This window comes from Rhinolophus hipposideros, assembly GCF_964194185.1.
Source record: "Rhinolophus hipposideros genome assembly, chromosome: 20".
Taxonomy (NCBI): Eukaryota; Metazoa; Chordata; class Mammalia; order Chiroptera; family Rhinolophidae; genus Rhinolophus; species Rhinolophus hipposideros.
This window is the reverse complement of record NC_138066.1, coordinates 10,314,463-10,338,116: the sequence shown is the minus strand read 5'-3', so window position 1 is coordinate 10,338,116 and position 23,654 is coordinate 10,314,463. Positions and strand designations below refer to the sequence as shown.

General features: G+C 43.4%; 1 protein-coding gene across 1 annotated transcript in view; it reads left to right on the top strand.

Annotated features, from left to right (window-relative positions):
* Nucleotides 1–7,448: 7,448 nt before the first annotated feature.
* The window catches only part of DNAH2 (dynein axonemal heavy chain 2), a 97,414-nt gene continuing 81,208 nt past the window's right edge, over nt 7,449–23,654 (top strand). The window contains exons 1-6 of the mRNA XM_081029769.1: nt 7,449–7,770; nt 11,350–11,411; nt 13,700–13,870; nt 21,889–22,117; nt 22,689–22,799; nt 22,939–23,177. Of these exons, the coding sequence (XP_080885895.1) occupies nt 7,467–7,770; nt 11,350–11,411; nt 13,700–13,870; nt 21,889–22,117; nt 22,689–22,799; nt 22,939–23,177 (1,116 nt within the window). The 5' untranslated portion in view covers nt 7,449–7,466. The remainder of the gene's footprint in view (nt 7,771–11,349; nt 11,412–13,699; nt 13,871–21,888; nt 22,118–22,688; nt 22,800–22,938; nt 23,178–23,654) is intronic.

The following is a 23,654-nucleotide window of genomic DNA, read 5'->3' as shown; positions in this document are numbered from 1 at the left end:
TCAAAAGTTGATGAGAAGGCTGGAGAATGACTGGACATGAATTGGGTCAGAGAACTAGTGGTTAGAATGGCTTTCAAGCTGAGAGTTGGAGCACATGAAACCTAGGGAGAGGGCTGGATTGGAGGGGTGAGGTGGGCACTGCCTGGGGAGGGGAGAGCAGGCTGGGTGAGAAGGCTGAGGAAGGTAGCCCCTTCCAGGGGAGGGAGACAACCCAGGCAGGAGTGGGAGTTGCCAATACATCCAATGGGGCTGTAGTGAATATACATTCACGTGTGGGGAAAGCTTGAGTGTCTATTGCTAAACCAAAGCACTGGAGACAAGGCAAATCACAGTCAGAAACAAAGCGGAAAAAACATGTTCATGTGTTAAAGTCTATTCTCTACCCCCCTTGCCCAAGGCATCTCTGATGTGGAGAGTTCTACTGTGGGGAGTAGGGGTATGACTGCCCAGAAGACTCACGCTGCCTGTCCCCTGGCTCCCTGTATACCCACAACCTAGGCTCTTCTCCCCTAAAAAGCCCAGGTGCCCAGCCCCCTAGACTCAGCCCCATTCTTCAACCACAAAAGCAGCCATCAGGAGCATCATTAGAGCCCATTGGCAGGGGTCACAACCTCTGCCCTGTCTGCCCCTCCCCTGATTCTAGGTCCCCTCCCGCTGTCTCCCATCTGCCTGGAGGTCAAGGGGTCCTCCTGTTCCTCCTCTGTCCAGTGGGACCCCTGCCCCTCCCCCGGTCTGAGCAAGATGCCTGTGTCCCTAGAGGTGCAGGCGCTGTAGGAGGGAAGTTGAAAACTGGGAGGCCAGGTGCTGGGCTGTCTGGAATGGACTTCTGCCTTCTGGGCCCAAACTGGAGTTGCCTGAGGTGGGGACGCTTGAGGGGGGTGGAAGGGCTGGTCCCTTGCCCCTTAGTGGGGGTTTGTTGTCATGGCAACATCCCCTTCTCACAATGGGAAGCCCCCCTCAGCCTCCCGCGTGGATGGAGCCGACAGCCCCATCGCTGGCTATCAGCCTCAGGGACTTGGCAACCGTCACTATGGCAACCCAGAGCCCAGCAACAGGGCGCAGTGAGAAAGGGAGGGGTCCAAGACGAGGGCTGGGCTGAGTGTGAGAGGGGGCAAGGGAGCTCAGGGAGACTCCTCCTATACACACATCTAGAGGCACAGGTGGAAACAAGAGGGAGGAGAAGTCAGGATAAATGTTCTTTGTGACAGACAAATACCTCACCAAAGCTGCTGAGACATCATAACACGCTGAGAAACAGGAAGACACCTGGGGACAGATTCACAGCTGAGGGGAGAAACAGCACTTTCTGCATCACACCCTGGGACACCCCTCCTTGGAGCACTGGCATCGATAGACTCCCTATCAACCCCCAAATTAACAACACAAGCCTTACAGCTTTCCACATGTGTAGTGACTTATGTATCTTTTGAGCTATTTGAAAGCGCCGGTGGCTTCCACACAGAACAACACATGCCATCCCGTTCACATTCTGGGTATAAGTACAGAAATATACTCCTAGGGTTATGACTGCGACAAAGCAAATAGAGAGGTAGGAAGACATTCATTTGTTCATTCAGTCATTCGTGTATTGCACATCACATTAAGTGTCTACTTTGTTCCAGGTCCTGTTTCAGACACTGAGCATCTATGGTGAATAGGGCAAAGTCCCTGCTTTCCTGAAGTCCACATGGCGGTGGGAACAACATCATAAAATTTCTGGCAGTGATCAGTAGTGTAAACAAAAGTAACAGGATGAAGAGGATGGAGACTAATAAGGAGATGCTCTCAATTAGGAGGTCAGGAAGGTCCCTTTGAAAAGGTGACATTTGATGAGGACCTTGAATAAAGTAGAATAATGCATGCAGTATGAGGAAGGGCATACCCAACAGAGGGAACAGCCAGTGGAAAGCATAGAGGTGAAATCTTGGCGTGTTTGGGAATAGTGAGAAGGACATCACAACCTCACATACATTCCAGATGTGTCCTGTCCTGTCCCAGCCTCCACCTGTAGGGGAGCAAGTCACTTAGGGTCTAGAATCCATATTTAGGAAGTTGATCTAACTCAGGCTTCCTTTTTTTTTTCCTGCTTTGTTTCTCATGCGTATGTGAGTTGTGTTTTCCTCAACTAAATTTGAAGCTCTGGGAGGGCAAGGATGGTGCTCTGAGCTTCTTGGGGGCTCTGGTACAGCTGCTGGAACAGAATTTAGAGCAGGCAGGCAGAGTGGAAATGAACAGAGGGCTGAGGACCCCAAAAGCGAAAGTTGCCCCCACCTCGACTGCATGGGGTTGAAGCTGTTCTGGGGGCTGTGCTGCAGACAGAAGCTCAGACTTTGCCATCCTTGCAAACAGAAGCAGGATACAAATGAGGTTGAGGCGTATGTATTTGTATATGTGTTTTATGTTGGGGGTTTTAAGGAAAGCAGAATAGAGCAAAGGGTTGCAGGAGGAATTTCTGATGGGGAATGGTTGACATAACAACTGGAATTTCAGTGAGAATGACAAAGGGAGCTTCCTAAGGGGCTGCATGGGGAATCATGAACATGGGGCACCCCGTTCCCCAGGCAAAGTTTTGAGATCTGTAGGCAGGCTAAGAGAAATGTTGCAGGGTTTGGAGGCAGGGGGTTGGCTAGGATGGACTCAGAGAGGTGGGTGGGGGTAGAAAAAGGATGTAACATAAATGGGAGTGAAAACAGGGCAACAGGAGAGAGATTTGGTAGAAGAGAAGGTGGAGTCCTGAAGGCAGTTTTGTGGGGACCAAGTCCCAGGTACCCGATTCCCACAGGGAATTCAAGCATTCGGTGTTCTGGTTCTTCCACTTCCCCCAGTTGCTATCGAAAACTCAGGCATCAGCTCCCTCCAAGCCCAGTGGCTGGTGGTGGTGGTGGGGAGATGGAGCAGCCTCAGGGGGCGGCAGCTGGTGAGTGGGGAGGAATCTGTGTGCTCAGCAAACAGCAGCCTCGGTGCTCAGTGGCTGCATCCTCCCTCATCAATCAGCCCCAGCCAAATGTCCTTGCATTCCCACCACCCCAAGGGGACTGGGGCTGGGCCAGGGTCCCCAGGGGAGTGAGATGGGGATGGCTGGGGGAGGAGGGGGTGGTGCTTGGCTTCCCATCTCTTGGCCTCTGTTCTCTCCTCTCCTGGAAGCTCTATGCATCATGGAATGACTCTCCTGGCCCTTAACCATCGTGAGGGCATCAGCTACAAATCACCTGTGGGGGTCTGCTGGTGGGGCGGTTGGGGGGAAGAGGGATAAGTCAGGGATGAAGAGGAATCTACTCTGGTTCTCACGGGACCAGCCCAGGGCACAATCTGCAGGGAGGCTGTTGGCACAGAGGCCCTGTGCCCCCAGCTGGCCTCTCCATCCCTGACTGATGCTCTAGACAGCAGGCGGAGACCTTGACCCCTGAATGTCCTCTCTTCCCACCTTCTCCTAGCCCCAGCCCTCCCCACTTCCCACCAAGATCCAGAGGTCTGACTCCTACCTCACCCCAAATCTGTTGCTCCCCGTTGGGGACTGGGGCCTCCAGACCTTAGCCTTGGGCTCACTCTTCCCCCGCCCCAGCCCTTGCTCCCCTCAGGGACCCAGGCGTCCTGCCCACTCCCTTCACCATAACAACCATTCTTTTGGAGTTGCTTAAGACTTGAATATCATTTCATTAAGTCAGCTAGTTCAGAGAAGGTTGGGGGCACAAAGAGACTGGGGTGGGCAAAAGAAGGCCAAGGTAGGGGGGAAGCGAGGGAAGAGCCCCCTTCTCTCCGTGGAGATGGCTCTGAGAAATCAAATATTGACAGTGAAAGAACAGAATTTATTAAAGCTGAGACAGGGGTGTGTGTGGGGAGCTGTGGGAATGGCTGGATGCCTGGGTTCTGAGGGTAGTAAAGGTTCTGGGAGGAGGGAAAGTTTGAGGTTGGGAGGATACAGTAAGACTAAAGGTCTTGCGGGTGCAACTCTTCTGCTTCTTTCCTTTGGGAGGTACTGAGTTTTGCTGTTTCTCAGCTGTCCCCAGAGCCCCTGGGGAGGAGACCCCCATCACAGCTGTGGTTGGCCCCCCTTTGTCTCCCCCCCCCACCTTCACCTCTGTTGATGAGCTTTGGCAGCGTTTAATCGGATTGAGCAGTAATTAGCAAAGCGAGATGTTTGATTACCTATTTAGCATAATGTAGGGGGCTGGGATCCCGAGGCACAGCCAAGGTTGTTGGGGGGTGGGGGTCAGAAAATAAATGGGGTCTGCACAACATTCCTTAGCCTGAGGGAGCCAGGAGCCCTGCCTCTAAGGCTCCCCACCCCAGGCCTCCCCTCAAATCTTCATTCCTTTGGGACTTTTCCCTGGGGGATCTGACCAATTATGTCACCTCTCTCTGCCACTTACTGCCTATCTGATTAGAGGATCACCCACTTAATCCTGCTTGCTGTGCAGCTGGTTTGGGGGTATGGCAGGACCCCTCTCTCCTTCAATCCTTGCCCTCAGCAACAGGAGTTTGGGTTGGGCAGGAAGCCACAAATCAGAGCCCAGAAACCCATCTTACAGATAATGGTGGTGTTGATGGTATGGGGTGCCAAGGGCAGGTGCTGTCAATTCTAAAGAAAGGCGAGGTGTGTCTGGGCGTGGGTTAATCCCCTGGCCCTTCAGGAGTACCAGAGACTGCCATAATGAGACCTGTCAGGTGTGAACACCCACCAGGAAAAGGGGGAACTGAGGTGCCAGCTTCTCCCCTCCTCATCCAGCAAAGAAAATGTCATCAATTTAGCTCCGCATGGAAATGCAATCAGTGGGCTCACTGCTGGCTTTGTCTTAATTAGGCACTATTGATGGAAGCAGGGAGGGTGCCTTCCGATCCTCCTGGATCGGCTTCCTCCCTGTTTCTCCCAGGCCTCCCAGAAGCTTCTCCAGATCCCCTTACACCTCAGTCTTCTAGGCGCCTCTATCTGCGGCCCCACCCGCAGCGCCCCCTAGCAGCGGTTGAAATCTGCCCCTCCTCTCACACCCCTCTCCTCTCGCTTCCCCAGGACTGAGCCTTTGTTCTTAATGGAGAGCCGAGCCCCTCCCCGGCCTGGTCACCTTCCCCAGGGAGTCCCCGCCTCCTGTTCCCCCCAAAATGAGCGACGCTTTCCAAAGCCAATCCTCAGATTCCAAAAATTCCAGTTCCGTTCTTCCCTCCCTTCCCCCCGCCCCGCGCTGCCCGGCTATCCTAGACCCCAGTCCGAACCAAGAAGGGGGAACGAGCGGGAGGGCAGGGGGTGCTCCAGCCCCGCTTTTTACCCCCGACCCAGCTGCAGGCACGGCTGCCTCGAAATCCTGGAGCGTCTTCCAGAGCGCCCATGAGCCTCCCAGGCGAGACCCCGGGCGCCATCTGCTGGACTCACTCGGGATGGAGCCCTTAGACCCGGGCGCAGGGTCGGGCCCTTGGGTTCCCCCTGCCTTTTCAGTATCCTGCGGGAGGGTAGCTCATTGTTTCTAGCCCCAGCCCTTTAAGCCCCGTCCTCAGCCCAGGCCCCCCACACCCTGCAGCCTGCCAAATTTAGCAGCTTTGCTTGCCCTCAGCTCTTTTGCCCCGGGTCCCCGCGGGGGAAACGCGGGCCAAGTGGGGCAGCAGAACAGGGCGTCACTGCGCCTGCGCCTGCGCGGAGGAGGCTGGCTCCGCGGGCTCCGGGTCCCGCCGTTTGCCCCCTCCCTGCCCGGGGTTGTCATGGCGACGCGTGCAAGCGCGGGCCCCCGGCAACTCCTTAGCTGGAGTGGCCCGTGAGTCGGTCTAGGGAGGAGAGGGTCGGCGTCGTGAGGTGTGTGTTGTGGGCAGAGAGGAGGAGAAAAGGAGTGCTGGGGAGAAGTGGGAAGCTGCGGGGAGAAGGGCCAGTGGTGAGGGGTTAGCAGGGACTGTTGTGGGGAGAGGGGAGGAAGGGGCAGTTGTAGGGGAGGAGGAGAGAGCAAAGGGCAGTTGGGGGAGGGAAGGAGCATTTGTGGGGGGCAGTTGTGGGGGGAGGGGATAAGAAGGGGCAATTGGGGTTGAGATAAAGAAGCGGGGACAGTCGCGACGGTTGAGAAAGCCATTGTTGAAGGGAAATTTGCCCACTGGTATCCAGTTTGAGGAGGGCCAGTCCCCTATTGTATTTAATTTAATTTTGAGTAATGGACTAGTCGCAGACTAGTAAAACAGCTCCTGAGACCTGCCGTGTGGGATCCTGGGATGAATCCCATGGGGAGGGGGCTCCCAAGCTTGCCGGCGGAATGCTCCTGAGGCTCCAGCAGGAGGCAGGGAAGCACTGCCTGACACTTCTTTGGAGACTGGTGGAGGAGGCTAGGCTGCGCTGGTGTAGTTGGTTTTATTGATGTGTTGGCCTAATAGAACGTTTCTGCTTCCAGCAAAGTACAAATCCTTCACGTTTGAAATTCATAACCTATGATCAATGCCTGTGGCAACCTGTGGGGATGAGGAAGGAAAGCTACAGGTGGCTGTCAGGAGATAGCTGAATGGAGAGGGAATGCCCAGAGAATCAGACATGTTGCCCTTGGGATCCTGACCGCCTGCCAGAGAGGCCCTTGCTTTTGGCCATCCAGTTTTTCTGAGAGAAGCACTATTGTGGTCTTCCTCATTCCCTGTTTCCTCTTTCCCCAGACACAATTCAAAATTCAGTGCTGGCTTCGGCAGCACATACACTAAAATTGGAACCATACAGAGAAGATTAGCATGACCCCTGCGCAAGGATGACACGCAAATTCGTGAAGCGTTCCATATTACAAAAAAAAAAAAAAAAAAAATTCAGTGTTGGGTGACTTTTGTCCTTCCAGTTTGTTCTCAGGGCATTTGGAGTTAAATGATCTTGGTTTTCATTATCAGTCAGCACAGAATTACTCAGCCAAGTATACTTAGACCTTTTCAGTACACAAAAAACAGGGTTTCTACCCCTCAGAAATTAAAAGTTAATGAGACATGTTGTAAGTATGCTTTTTCTTTGTTTAAAGATGTCACAGATTTCAATGTGTGAATTTCCCATTTCCCCATTTCCATGGGTAACTTGGGAAGAAAGGAGGTACATAGGAAAATCATCTTGGTTTGCTTCACTGACTTGGTACAGTGACAAAGGGTGGGGAACCTGGGGACCATCTGGTCTTCCTTGCAATTTCTCTCACTCACTCATGGCCCTCAGGAGTAGAGTAGTTGAGAGAAGCAACGACACCTCAGCTTGGTAGATCTTTTCCTGGTTATCTTATGTTCTCATACCTCTGGGCGGAGATAGGCGTTCCTAAACCCTCATTAGTGGGATGTCTGTTAGCCTGCCATCTTTAACTTCCATTTATTCCTAATGCTTTGAGGCATGACTTTGTTTTATAACCTAATGCTCAGAAGAAAGTGGAATATCCCAGGGAAAGAAGTGAGGACTGCAAGGCCCCTTGTGGTTAATGGAGCAGGGTGTAGATAAGATTATGATATTGGGGTCTCAGATTATGATATTACCCCCAGATAAGATTATGATATTGGGATCTCAGTCAGTTTATAAATTCAAAATGCATGTATCAGGGGTCTGGGTTGGGGGTGGGCCTCATTGTGCACTCCCAGCTTCCCATGTGTCTTCAGGTTTTGCCTACACAATGTCCAGCAAAGTGGAGAAGAAGCGGAAAGTGAATGGCCGGGGGAGTGCCCGCAAGCAAGCTGCTCGGCCTCCTCTGGCTGCTCAGGATGGTCTGCCCGCGCAGGCTTCAGAGGACACCGTGCTGGCCAGCCAGCCTGAGCCGAAGCCCGAGCCTAAGCCCGAACCTCTCAAGGAGGAGCCTGGTGGGTACATGCTGCCAGGGGTTTGGAGGGAGAATGTTTGTGTTTCAGGAGGGTCTTAGGGTAGGGAGCAGGTTCTGATGCTTCTGGTAAGAAGCAGGGGGCTCAGCAGAATCTCAGGTCTGCCGCTGGTTCCTTTTTTGTGTGTTTTCTTCCTGACCAGCCTTATACTTGTTCTTTTTGTCTTAAAATTACCTACCCCCCCCCCACCTGTCCCTCGCCAAGAGCTCACCAGCCAATCCTTTATTTTAGCCTCTTCCTCCTTATTTCAAGTGTCCTGGTTGCTCCTACCCCACTGGAGAGGGTTTGATCTCTTCCTTTTTTCCATTTTCACCCTGGGTGGCAAAACAAATAATGTTTTTCTCCCATTAAACCCATCACCATGGAGACTCAGCCTGCTTTGCCACCCTTTGAATCCTAAGCCTGACTGATGCTTTCTTCCGTCTGTTTGAGGCTCTTGTGTCTCCACCCTCATTTTGGCAGGGCCTTGGTAGACTAAAGAGGTTCAGGTTCAGGGCCACAGGAAAAGAAGCCTGATGTTTAGATTGAGGGAATAAAGAATTTAAAGAGGCTGCCTCTTGCAGCTGTGATCTGAGAGATTCCTTCCGTGGAGATGAGCTGGGCCAATAGGGTTGGAAGGTTTTTGGTAGCTATTGCTGTCACTGGGCTGTCCCTTAGAGCATGGGCCAGTGCAGATATGACTGTGAGCTACGTATAGCTCTCTCCTTTTCCCTGGGGCTTCTTTACACTGCTAGCAGCCTGTAAAAATGGAGAGAGGTAGAATCCCTTTTTCATTTTAAAGATTGAGAGATTAATCGTGGGTTTGGGAGAAAGGTCCAGGGTACGTAGGACCTTGCCCTAGGATCCAGACATTAGAAATGTACAACATTTTTTCTTTTGAGTTCTCTTGAAAGCAGGTTAAAATGGGTCTGGCTCCCAGAAGCTGGGTACCCAGGAATAGGGTGAGGGAGAAGGGAAAGCAGTGAGCTTCAGTTTGGGGAATCCTCGGGGGTGGGAAGAGAAGGAACTTCTGAATGAAAGCACTGACCATCAAACACCAAGGATCTCTGACTCCCTTAGCTCTAGGTCTTTTTTATTGTTTGATATGAAACTTTCCAGCTGACATGTAACCTTAATAGAGGTTCAGAGAAGACTTGGGCCCTTCCAGGCTCCCTGAAACGAACATTAATCCCTGTAATCATTGGAGTTGGGCAGGGATTGAGGCCTATCCCACTGGAGACAGAGGGGGCCTGCTATGGTCTGAGTGTTTGTGTCCACCCAAAACTTATATGTTGAAATCCTAATGTGACAGTATTAGTATGTGGGACCTTTGGGAGATGCTTAAATCAGGAGGGTGGAACTGTCATGAATGGGATTAATGCCTGATAAAAGTGGCTAGAGAGAAGTCCCTTGCCCTCTTCCACTGTGTGACAATGAGAAGTCAATAACCGGGAAGAGGGCTCTTACTTGACCATGCTGGCACCCTGATCTAAGATTTCCAGCCCCCAGAACTGTGAGAAATAAATTTCTGCTGTTCATAAACCACCCAGTCCGCGGTATTTTGTTATAGCAGCTGGATGGGTTAAGACAGGGCCGAAAACATTTTTTGGTAAAGGATGGTGTTAAATGGCAAACACCCTTTTGAAGTTGTATTGACATCCTTTGCGTCCCTAAGTGCCTTTTAATGCCCATTAAGAGAAGAAGAAATACAGGTTCCTAATCCCATATCTCTAATTTTAAAAAGCACTAGGAACTAACAGATTTCCCCCCCCAAAGTTTGGTATCCAAACTTATTTGGTGGTAAAACATAACCTAAACTGACATGAAGGTGTTTATAGTCTATTTAAGCCCCTTAGCATAAATTTTTCATGTTTTACTGCAGAGATACTACTAATATTAAAAGTTTGATTGTGGAGTGCTGTTCCAGAGCCTGCTGGGGGGTGGTGGGTATTACATACCATACTATATTACAAGTCTAAATTTTGAAATATACTTGACCTCAAGGGTTTTGGATAAGGGATTGTAGACCCATTTTTCATACAAATCAGAAAAAGTACAGAAAATAATATAATGAATATCTATGTACCCATCATCCAATGTACGAATAAAGTGTGATGGCAACAAGGAAATCCCTGTTTGCCCTCTGCCTTGGTCCCAAAAGCTCTCCTCTCCTTTACCACAGGTCACCGCTATCCTGAGTTGGTGTTTATTACTCTCAAGATTTTTTTTTACTGCATGTATCCATGAACATCATATACTAGTATAATATTGCATGAGTTAGACTTTATATAAATTGTATTATAGAAGACAAAACCAGTTTACTTTTCAGATTGTCTCAATCTCTCTCCCCCAGCCTAGTTCCTCTCTGAAATCGTAAATACCCTTAGTTTTCTCAAAGGGCGAAAGGGTGTTAGATTTCTTGATTACCTGTCTCACTCACCACAAAACTCCTGGAATCATCTACTCTATCTTTTTCATGATTTCCTTCCTTGGCCTCTGTGCCTCACTCCCCTCTTAATTTTTCTTTCTGGAAGTTGGAGTGTCCTATTCCCCAAAATCTTGGTTCTATTTCATTGTTCCTTCTTCCTTTCAGCCCATGGGTGATAGGAAACCTATCAATTTTACCCTCGTCTCCTGTGTGAGCAACAGATCAGGAGGTACACCTGGGTCAGGGGAGATCAGGAGAGAAACCCTGATCCGGGTTTTAAGGGGGTTCCAGAATGGGTGTGGCAGAAATGAGTACCCAGCAGCCTGATTGTTTGGAGAGGGACCAATTTCTATGGACCCAACTTCTCCATGTGGGAAGAGGATTGGGGGAGGAACGGGAGGCCAGAAGCTGAATGCCTAGAATAACCTTAATATTAACTGCCCTCATTCCCCTGCCTCCCCTCGCTACCTCCCCTGTTTCTCCCAGCACCAGTCAGCTTTTTAAAAGAAATTAAGACATAATTTACTTAATATAAAATTCAGTCTTTTAAAGTATACAGTTCAGTGATTTTTGGTATATTCACAAAGCTGTGCAACCATCACCACTAAAGCATTTTCATTCCACCCCCAGTAAGTCACTTTGAGTACCCTGAGAAATTGGCACTAGGTGTTTCCTATATCTCTAATTCTAAGTTGCATCCCAGCCTAGACTTTTACCAGCCACTCCCCATTCCCCTTTCCCCCCAGATCCTATTAACCACCAATAACTTTCTGTCTTTATGGATTTGCCTATTCTGGACATTTCATTATAAATGGAATCATACAGTATATGGTCTTTTGTGACTGGCTTCTTTCACTTGGCGTAGTGTTTTTAAGGTTCATTCATGGTGTAGCAGAAATTTCCTTTTCATGGCTGAGTAATATTCCAGTGCAATTTTTTTTATCCATTCATCTGTTGATGGACATGTGGCTTATTTCCACCTTTTGGCTATTGTGAATAACGCTGCTGTGGAACATTGGCACACAAATGTCTATTCGAGTCCCTGCTTCCAATTCTTTTGGTTATGTAACTAGAAGTAGAATTGCTGGGTCATATGGTGACTCTATGTTTTAACTTTTTAAGGAATGCCTTCATTTTAAAATTTTTATTCTTAGAGCCAGCATTGGAGAACACTGAAGTACAAAAAGAAGAATTACAGGAACCTGAGGTGGATGTGGTAAGTTTGGGTTTTCCTTGGGACAAATATTTCTCCTCAACAACTGCTGAATCAAAGGATTAGTCACAGAATGGCATACGAGGAATTGTCTTCAATCTATCACTTCCTTCTACTTACTCTACTGGTAGTCTCCTCACCACAAATGCAGTTCACTGAGGAAAGGGCCAAGGTATCCATAATCCACACCTCTCCAGAAGAAGACAGTTTTAACTGAGCAACTGGTCTCTTAGTTGTCCCTACTTTGTCTTCTCACCTCAGGTAAAACTTCAATAGCTATGTCAATTGTATGGCGAATATCTGAACAACTGGAACAAGCTGGGCAGATATTGTCTTAAGTGGATGCTAATTTCTAAGGCATTCACTTTCTTCCTTTCCTTTAGTTCTCTCCTTTGGCCGAACAATTTACAGAAGCCACTTCAAGCACTTGTAGAATTTAGCACTAAATGACCCCTACATCTTTATTTCCAAGTTGCATCAGGGCCTAGCCATGCCCATAGTTACATGGGTTAGAAGAACAGAGTGGTGAAGTTGAAATTTTTTAAAAAGGGAGACAAAAGTAATAACAAGTCATTAAAGAAAACATTGGAAAGGACAGGATAGTAAAACAAAGAAAAGGAAACTAAAAGTCATAGCATTACTGTCAAAACACATTCAATGTTAATATTTTGGTACATGTCTTTTCTTTCTGTGTATAGTTTTGTGAGTTTTTAAAAAATAAACCTAACTCTACCATATATATATATATGTATATTTTAATTGGGGAATATTGGAGAACAGTGTATTTTTCCAGGACCCATTAGTCGTTGTCCTTCAATGTAGTTGTGGAGGGTGTAACTTAGCTCCAAGTCCAGTCGCCATTTTCAACCTTAGTTGCAGGGGGCGCAGCCCACCATCCCATGCGGTAACTGAACCAGCAACCTTGTTGTTGAGAGCGCATGTTCTAACCAACTGAACCATCCGGCCACCTCCACATTTTTTAGTAAGCCTTTTCACAAAATTTTTTTATTATTATTCATGTTATTATATATTTTTTGGAAGCAACTTTTTTAATGGCCACGTAGTGCTTGATTAGATGTATGTAGCATAGTTAAATCATGACTCTTGGACATTTTGCCATTTCTATATTTTTGCTTTCAAAATAATACTGTGATGAATATTATAAGTACAACTAACACATTTTGAAACACTTAGTATTTCCTTAGATAGATTCCTGTACATGGAATTATTGAATCAGAGAGTAAAAAACATTTCTAATGCTTTTAATACATAATGCCAAGCTGTTTTCCAAATGAATTGTACTTTTTGCTCTTACACTAGCAACAAACCCTTTCTAGGCCTGGGTGTTATCAGTTTAGCAAGGATTTAAAAAATGATAGGCAATAAATGATATATTTTTACTATTTTTATTTGTATTTCTTTGACTTTAAGATAAATTGAACACTTTTTCATATTTTCACTTTCTCTTTTTTGTGGCATGACATGTCTGTTAATGTCCTTATGTCCATTTATTTATTGGGGTCTCAGTGTTTTTCTCATTGGTTCACCTATGTTTTTACACAGGAAAGATTTAGATCACTAAGTTTTGTTGAGCTGGAAACTTTAAATAAAATAGATTCCTTCTCATGTTCCAGCAGTACTGGGAGAAGGATAGGATGGCTTCTCAGTTTCACTGAGCTCTATCAGAGTAATTATTTTTTCTGGCAATCAGTTACAATTTATTTTTCATCTAATTGAGTTGTTCTTTGGTGTTCTCCAGTATTTTCTTTTTCCCTCACTTCTTCCTCACTGCTATGCCAATTGACTTTTAACTAATATCTCATACTTATTACAGTATCCTGAGGAGGCTGCATCATGAAGAAATTGCTCTCGCACCCTTATCCCTTTTCCAGCTTGTCATCTTCTTGTTCCTAATTGCTTGATTTATGTTAATATGTTCCTATAATTTAGTTTGACTTTGAAGTTGAGGGTTGCTTGATAATGCATTTTTACAATCACAGGCATAAATGAAATATCTTGGGAAGATAACATCCCAAGGAAAAATAGCTTCCTTGAAAGGAAACTAAGGAAAGCGCTTAGTTTTCCCCTATGATCCATTCTATTTTTACTCATAGAGGCAAGAGAATCTTACTATCTTGTTTCTTTAAAAGCAGTTCATCCTCAGCTTTCTCTTCACCATTCTGGACCTGTCTGACTTCTCTCATCTCCCAGGTCCTCACATGTGATTGTGGATGGGAGAAATGACTCATCCTAACAGCTGTACCTTTTCTTGGCTCTCTGTTCTCCTGTAGAAGCCCCTTTTCCTGTCCCGAGCTGTGCTGACAGGACTGGCAGATGCCAAATGGACAGAGGAGCATGATGCCATTCTGGAACACTTTTCCCAGGATCCTTCAGAGCCTATCCTCACCATCTTCATTGACCCCTATTTGGGGCTGAAGCTAGATCTGGGCATGCCTGTACAGGTGGGTACCCCACTTTCCCAGACTCCAAGGTGGTCTTCCAGGGAGCTGAGGGTTCTGTGTATCTCCATCATCTTCGAGTCTTATCTCCTGTGCCTAAGGTCTATTGAGCCTCACAGGGTGTCAGACACCCTGCTTGGCAGTAGGGTACAGACAGGAATGAGGCTTTTGATGATCTCATGGTCTAGTGGGGAAGACAAGACGTATAAAAATATTTACAACATATTATGATGCATGGGCTAAGCTTTATAGGAGCTTTATGGGAGAAACTAATGTAGCCAGTGGAGTACTGGCAAGGCTTGGCAATGGAGATGATATTTGAATTGGGGATGAAGGGTAAGTAGGATTTCATCGAGTCTGGGTAAGAGCTGTTCAGGTAAAGAATACTTTATGTAAAAGAAAAGAGGAGTTGTGGGAAGTGATACTGAAATGGTGGATTTGGGTCAGCTTGTGAGGGAACTTTTATGTCATGCAAAGAATTTGGCCTTTATCCTAGAGGGAAATATTGGAGGCTTTCATGGTTAGATAGATAACTATTTCAACAAGGTGGAAGATACGTTAGTGAAGGGTAAACCATGGGTAAGGAGAGAGTTAAAAGATCATTGTACGCGTAAGTGCACGGTGAAAAAGTTCGTGAACTTAATTGTCGGCCTTTCGTATAGTAAAATGTTAGTGGTAGAATCTGGGTGGCGGGTGTACTGGTCATTATTGTAAAGTTCTTTTAACTTTGTTGTATGTTGAAAATTTTTGAAATAAAATGTTGGAAAAGAAAAAGGCTATTGCTTTGCTTTTATTGACAGCACATACAAAAAAATCTCAATGATAATGAAGATGAGCGTGGTCCTGTGCAATGGCAATTTGTGAATTGTCCCATATGAAACAAAGGCAAAAACAGGCTATGTTTTTCCCCTGTATATTGACAATAATCACCTATAAAACATTATGAAAAAAAGATTTCGTTCACAAAAGGAACAAAACTTTGCGAAAAGTATGTAGGATTTATATGGAATGAAAATAACTTTGTTGAAGGCCAAAAAAGATTTGAATAAATGGTGAGCCATACCCTGTTTCTGGAAGGGAATCTTAATATTATAAAGATCATTCCATCTGAAAACATGTACCATTTTAATGTAATTCCAATCAAAGTGCCACAGTCCCTAGATACCTTGTGTAAAGGATTTTAAAATATATCCAGAAAAATGCATGAAAATAGCAAACAAAATGATGAAGAAGGAAAGTAATGGAGGAGATTTGTGAACATGAAAATCTTTTATTAAACTGCAGTAATTAAAAACAGTTGTACTGGAGCAGGAATATACATTATATAAGCAACAATAAAGAAACAAAGTACAGAAGCATATATGTAAGCATTTTCTATAAAAGTGGCACTTAAAATCTGAGGGGAAGGATGAATTATTCAATGAATAGAATTAGGCAACATGGAAAATAATGTTTTTCCATTAAAAAAAATCTAGGGGACGACTACATGGCTCTGTTGGTGAGAGTGCAAGATCTGAGCCACAGGGTTGCCGGTTCGATTCTCACATGGGCCACAACTAGATTGAAGACAATGAGCTGCCGCTGAGTTTCTGGAGGGGTGGCCGAATGGCTCAGTTGGTTAGAGTGCGAGCTCTCAACAACCAGGTTGCCAGTCCCACTATGGGTTGGTGGGCTGTGCCCCCTGCAACTAAAGATTGAAAACGGCAACTGGAGATGGAGCTGAGCTGTGCCCTCCACAACTAGATTGAAGGACAACGACTTGGAGCTGATGGGCCTGGAGAAACACACTGTCCCCCAATATTCCCCAATAAAATTTACTAAAAAAACAATCTGTTTATCTGGAGGGAGGGGGAAAAGGGGAGACTTTGGTCAAAGGGTATAAAGATTCTGATACCAAAAGCAAAGGCAGGAAAAGCAAAAATAAACAAGTGGAACTACATCATACTGAAAAACTTGCACAGCAAAAGAAGCCATCAACAAAATGAAAAGGCAACCTAATGTACTGGAGAAGATATTTGCAAGTTATAAATCTGATAGAAGTTATTATCCAAAAAATGTAAAGAACTCATAGCAAAAAGATAGACAATCTGATTAAAAAATGAGCAGAGGAATTGAAAAGAAATTTTTCCAAACAAGACGTACAAATGGCCAGCATATGGTCTGACAATTAATGGTCTGACAATTAAGTTTGCGAACGTTGCAACGATGTTGCTAACCTTTTTTGATATTAGAGGGATTATTCATTATGAATTTGTACCAATGGGACAAACAGTTAACCAAGTCTACTATTTGGAAGTGCTAAAAAGGCTGCGTGAAAAAGTTAGACGACCTGAACTTTTCACCAACAATTCATGGCTCCTGCATCACGACAATGGACCAGCTCACTATCTATGAGGGAGTTTTTAACCAGTAAACAAACAACTGTGTTGGAACACTCTTTATGCTCACCTGATCTAGCCCTCAATGACTTCTTTACCCAAAGATAAAGGAAATATTGAAAGGAAGACATTTTGGTGACATTCAGGACATCAAGGGTAATACAACCACAGCTCTAATGGCCATTCCAGAAAAAGAGTTCCAAAATTGCTTTGAAGAATGGACGAGGTGCTGGTGCTGGTGCATAGCTTCCCAAGGGGAGTATTTTGAAGGTGACCATAGTGATATTCAGCAGTGAGGTATGTAGCATTTATTCTAGGATGAGTTCGAGAACTTAGTTGTCTGACCTCATACATGAAAAGATGCTCAACATCACTAATCATCAGGGAAATGAAAATCAAATCCACAATGACATTCACCTCACACCTGTTATAGTGGTTATCATAAAAAAGGCAAGAGATAACAAATATTGGTGAGGATGTGAATAAAGGGAACTCTTGTGCATTGTTCTTGGGAATGTAAATTGGTGCAGCCACTACAGAAAATAGTATGGAGTTTCTTCAAAAGATTTAAAATAGAACTACCATTTGATCTAGCAATTCCACTTAAGTATTCAAAGGAAATAAAATTAATATATTGAATCAATATGTACACCCTCATGTTCATTGTAGCATTATTTACAGTAGCCAAGATATGGGAACAGCCTAAGTGTCCACTAATGGATGATGAACGGATACAGAAAATATATACATATATATATATGTATATATATATATATAAAACAAAGTTTCAGTTATGTAAGATGAATTATATGTATATATTTCAGCAATGAGAAAGGAAAAAACCCCTGCCATTTTCAACAACATGGATGGATCTTAAGCACATTATACTAAGTGAAATAAGTCAGACAGAGAAAGATACATATTGTATCATCTCATTTATATGTGGAATCTAGGAAAAAAACAAAGAACCTAACTCATTGAAACAGGTTGGTAGTTGCCAGAGTCAGGGGGTTGGAGAATAGGGAAAATGGGTGAAAGTAGTCAAAAGGTACAAACTTTCAGATATAAGAGTGTCAGCTAGCCACTGACCCTCACCGGAGGGAGCATCTTTTTTTTTTTTTTTTTTTTTTTTTTTTTTTTGAGAGCCCACTGGCCCATGTGGGAATCGAACCGGCAGCCTTCAGAGTTAGGAGCACGGAGCTCTAACCACCGGAGCCACCGGGCCGGCCCACAAACTTTCAGATATAAGATGAATAAGTTCTGGGGATACAATGTACAGCATGGTGACTGTACTTAACAAGACTGTATTATATATTTGAAAGTTGTTAAGTGAGTAGGTCTTAAAAGTTCTCATGATAAGAAAATTTGTAACTATGTGAGGATGTTAACTAAACTTGTAATCATTTTTCAATAAATTCATATATCAAATCATTATGTTGTACACGTTAAACTAATATAATGGTTTTTTTAAGTTTTATTTGTTTTTATTAGTTTTAGGGAAACTAATATAATGTTATAGGTCAATCATATCTTAATTAAACTGGGGGAAAAGGGTACAAAGTTTCAGTTATGCAATATGAATTAAATTCTGGAGAGTTAATATGCAGCATGGTAATGATAGTTAATAATAGTGTATTGTATACTTGAAGTTTGCTAAGAGAGTAAATCTTAAGTGTTCTTACCACACACACAAAAAGAAAGAAATGGTAACTATGTGAGATGATGGATATGCTAATTAGCTTGATTGTGGTGATCATTTCACAATATATACACATATTAAAACATTAAGTTGTACACCTTAATACACAATTTTTAGTTGTCAAATATGCCTCAAAAAGCCTAAAAAAAACTATTTAGCATGCTTAAATGCCTGCTAAATAGATCACAGACTTAATTACATTCTCCTGGGTTAAGGTGGTCAATTGACACTTCCTTAAAAAATTATTACCCATGAATACTTGATAAAATGAGCAAAAAGCAAAACCAGAAAAAACCCGCCCAAGAGTAAACAAACTTGGAAAGAAGCATAATCTAATCTAATAAACTTTAAAAGTGGTGGTCAATGAAAAGTCTATGCACTGAGTTAAGCAAACCATTCTCCCCACAGGAATGGTGGACCCCAGTGATACGGATTGAACCTTAGATTGGGCATTTAACATAATCTGAAAAGAGAGAAAGAACCCAAGTATTTTAACAAAGATTTTACACTGTTTTAAATTAGCCTTAACCACCTGCCCATCCCCCTCATGCAATTCTCTTAGGCTAGAGAAAAGTGAATAAAACATAAAAGACTCAACTATTTCACTTTAATTTTGAGGGGGATAAAAACTGGCTCTCACAGTGGGACATCAAGAAGTCACCCCATGGTACATTATAGCAAAAAGAATGAATTCATATTGCTGCTCAAGCATGAGGAAAGTGAAAAGAAATTGCATGGCATCTGAAAGCATATTTCATCAAGCGGGGGAAAAAAGACCAAAAACAGAGCAAAGCATGCAAACAAGGAAAACATCACTGAACAGAAGGAAATTCCTCACAACAACTTCTTGTTATAGTATGACTTAATAAGAGCATGAATTCAGTTTTTTAGAAAGCTGAGAGGTGAAATGATAAAACATGAGAATGAGATAAGAGGGAGATTGCAGATTTTAGGAAACAGCACCATGTTACAAAACTAGTACCATGTTTCCCCAAAAATAAGACCTAGCTGGACCATCAGCTCTAATCCATCTTTTGGAGCAAAAATTAACATAAGACCCGCTCTTATTTTAATATAATGTAAGACTGGGTTTTTAATATAATATAATATAATACCAGGTCTTATATTAATTTTTGTTCCAAAAGATACATTAGAACTGATGTCCGGCCAGATCTTATTTTTGGGAAACACGGTAGGTCAGAAACAGTAAGGGACTGAATAACTATCTTTGAAAATCTGAACTGATGTAGAAGAGAGGCTTGAGATAATTACAGTGCATGCAGAAGAGAAAATCCAATGACAGCACAATTAGAGAGAAGTTAATAGACATGAAAGACAGACACAGGTAATCTAATTGAGCCAATTAATGAAACAGTATATAAATTTAAAGGTAAAATAATTTTCCTGAACTGCAGAAGGAACTGAATCTGGAAATTAAAAAGACATACTTTATTTCAAAATTTATTACACAATGTCTAATATCAATACATCTTAGTTAAGCTACTAAAATTTGAGGAAATTAATTCTTTCAAAGTATCAGCTATGTGGCATTCCTGCCAAGAATATTTAACTTGAATCTAATAATGAGAAAATAATCAGATAAATCCAAATTAAGGGACATTTTGGAAAACAACTGACTTTAATGATTAGAAATATCAATGTCATGGAAGAAAGAAAAAGACTGGGGAACTGTGAGGGATTAAAGTTGACTAAGGAGACATGACCATATGTGATCCTGGAATGGATCCTGGATGGGAAAAAACCAGATGTAAATTACATTATTGGGACAATGGGGAAAATTGAATATGGATTATGTATTATATAAGTATTATATGAAGTTAAATTTTCTGAGTGTGATAACTAGTGTTGGGTATGTTGGAGAATATCCTTGTTTTTAGGAGCTATATGAGTACGCTGAAGTATTTCAGGATGTAGTATTATGATGTCTGCTGCTAATTTTCAAATGGCTAAGCTGAGAGAGAGAGAGAGAGAGAGGGAGGGGGTGGACAGGGCCCAATCAAGTAAAACATGGAAAACTATTAACAATTAGAGAATCTAGATGAAGCGTATGTTGTTGTTCATTGTGTTTTTCTTGCACCTTTTTTATGGGTTGGAATTGTTTTCAAAATAAAAACTTGGGTAAATATTATTTAGGCCTCTAGTCAAAAAACCTTATCTATCTATCTATCTATCTATCTATCTATCTATCTATCTATCTATCTAAAATTATCTATCATAGGGAAACATCAGGCTGGTCTCAGACTTCTCTGAACACCCAGAAGCCCACTCCCACAGCATCCTTCAGGAAAGATAGCGTGACCCAAAGGTATTGTTCCTGGCCTAGATGGTTAAGTATAAAGGCAACCAGACAGGCAGTCATTTTCAATCTTGAAAGAACCCTACTTTAAAAAAACAAAAATAACATCATCAGCAAAAGTTCAGCCTATTTAGAAATGAACCAAATAAAAAATTTAGGAATAGAGAATCTATGAACATTCAATTCATTTACATAAAGATCTAAACTAAATAACTGTGGGAATTATGTCTATGCCATAAAATGTGAATATTATCAATTTGGACAATGTAAAAATAGTACTGTAACAAAAGTTGGGAAGCGGTGAGAAAATGAGAGAGAATATGAGATGCCAGTGTTTTTATCTTTCAAAGCAGAGTCAATAGAAATTAAAATGGAAAGGTAGTGAGAAAACTAACCTCTTAATATTTTTAATAATCTCGCTTATAACTTTAGAAAGGGGTCTTTTGAGAAGAAATCTCTCTTACAGGTAAAGAAACATTTATTTGAAGCTTATCGATTCCTTATAGTCACATCAATGTCTTTTTATTCTATTAAATCCAAGTGAAATTAAATTTAATACTTTTAATTAAAAATAGCGTAATCCTATTTTGAAATAACTATTTTATTTTTCTGCATGTATATATCTATAAAAAGATGTTCGGAATAATTTTTTTCTCTAATGTTAATGACATCGCCTGGATGGTGGAATTTTATATGACATTGTAACTTTATCTTTGTACTTTTCTGCATTGTTTTGGTTATTTATAATTAACATATGTCTTTAAAAATAATAATAGTTGTTAAGCTTTTAAAACTATAGACACAAAATGCCAACATTTAATTTTGGGTAGTGGGAAGTTAGATGATTATTAATTTCTTATTTGTGTTTTGTTTTCAGTTTTAAAAATTAAATAAATTATAAAGAGTAGTTACAAAAGCACTAAAGAAAAAAAAACAGGTGAATCTGATCTTAGGGTGGGAATGATCTTTCTAAGCATGTAGAAGTCAGAAACTTTAAAAAGTTTTAACCATTATACATGAAAGTTATACATTCCTGAATGTAAGCAACTAAAATTCACTATAAACAAAATTGAAACATAAATGAAAAATTGACAGAAAAATATATGCAATTGAAATGGTAAACCCTAAACAATTATCTCTTTCTTCCAGTCCTTCTCCTTTCTGCTTTTCCTATAGCTGAAAGTGCTTTGTCCATTCTATCCTTTTCATTCCATCCATCCATCCATCCATCCATCCATCCATCCATCCATCCATCCATCCATCCATGCATCCATCCATCCATCCATCCATCCATCCATCCATCCATCCATCCATCCAACATTTATTGAGCATCTAATATATCCTAGTCACTGTGCTTGGTTCTGCAGCCAAATTGGACGTAATACACAGTCTCTATCCTCAAGGCATGCTCTCTGCATTTTCTCCTTACATCTCTGGCTATGGACTCTATTATGTACCTGAAAAGAAAGTGAGTACCTCATGACACTGACATTTGGAGACGGATCAGGATCTGATAAGGGAATGTTACAAGGAACTCAGTCAGGCTTTCATGATTGGAGCCTCAGGTTCCTTTGGGTATCATGGCTGGGCCTGGTGACTGAACTCTGATCGAATGTCTTTCATGCAGACCCAGAACCAGATTGTCTACTTCATCCGCCAAGCACCGGTTCCCATCACTCCAGAGAACTTTGAGGCAATTGTGCAGTTTGGGACGGTGCGGGGTTCCTACATCCCAGCCCTGCTTCGCCTCCTCAGTGGTGTCTTTGCCCCTCAGATTTTTACAAACACAACTTGGCCTGAGAGTATTCGGAATCATTTTGCTTCTCATCTGCATAGGTTCTTGGCGTGCCTGACAGGTGAGCAGAAAGGCGTGAGTGCCTGGTGCCTCAACACTGTTCTAGTGCCCCGCTGACAGTAGAGCTGGTGAGGCACATGGGAGACTCAACCCGAGTACCTACATTGCCTGGCACCGAGTAGGTACTTGGTATGTGTTTGTTGAATGAATAGAAGATACAGAATTTGCCTTCTAATCCAGATACAGTTTTCTGCTATAGAGCAGTTGGGCAAACCTGCTCAAACTTAGAGTTGGAAATTTCCAAGAGTAGATGTGGGAAATGTAGAGGAACAAGAGGAAATGTAGGTGGCATGGAGGAAGTAGGACAGTGTATGTGTCTTAGAAGAGAGTGTTGAGGGCATGGTACAGATTTGTGACCTTGTTTTATAACAGTCTCTTAGTATACCTCAATGAGGTTTCTCTCTTGCCTTCTGTCATGTTTCCTTTTGATATTAAAAAAGTTTGAGTCAATTTCTCCTGCCTGCTCTTTTGAAATATACTTCCTGCTCCCGAGACCATTAACCATGATCAAAACTGGGGTGACATAAACGCCTTCTTTTCTATGAACTTCCATGGTCCTTTCCTTTCCTTAGATACTCGGTACAAACTGGAGGGGCACACTGTTCTCTACATCCCTGCAGAGGCCATGAACATGAAGCCTGAGGTGGTGTTTAAGGACAAAGAGCTGGTGCAGCGGCTAGAGAGTGAGTGGCTGGCATTGCCATTGTGTCGGGGATCCTAGGGGAGAGGAAAAGGGGCAGCCCAGATGCTGGGAAAGGAAGGCAGAGGGAAGGACACATTGGGGAGTGAAGAAATGAAGAGATTTTGCATTCTCTCCTGCAGCCTCCATGATCCACTGGACCCGGCAGATAAAGGAGGTGCTCAGCGCCCAGGAGACTGTGGATACAGGAGAAAATTTAGGTCCTTTGGAGGAGATTGAGTTCTGGCGCAACCGATGCATGGACCTGTCTGGCATCAGTACACAGCTGGTGAAGGAAGGAGTGAAACACATTGAGTCCATCCTGCGTCTTGCCAAGTCTTCCTACTTGGCACCCTTTGTGAAACTGGCCCAGCAGATCCAGGTGTGTGAGTGGCTAGAAGGACGGAGGTTTAGCAGAAAGTGGACAGTGATTCGGACAAGATAGGGTGCTAAGAAGAGGGATCCAACATAATCATCAACAGAGAAGATAGATTCACCCCGTGACTGGGCTTGTACTGATGGGAGAGTATAAAATAGCAGAACATAAGGTCTCAAGGAGCTTCTAGTTTAGTTAGAGAGACAACTAGTTAATCAACAAATATACATTGAGTACCCTCTATGAGCCCAATCCAGCTGAGAAAATAAGACTTACGCAAAATAGGATTACTAGATGTCATGGGATCAGAGAGGAACCCATGGGGTTCAGCTAAGAGGGTTGCAAGATAAACACGTAAAGCATAAATTTGATATAGTATGACAAGCTGATTATGTTATTGTTGGAGACACAGAAGGTCAGAGTGCTCTATAGAGTACAGAGATAGAAGACTTCTCTCCCTAGGTGGAATTTTAAGCGAGGTAT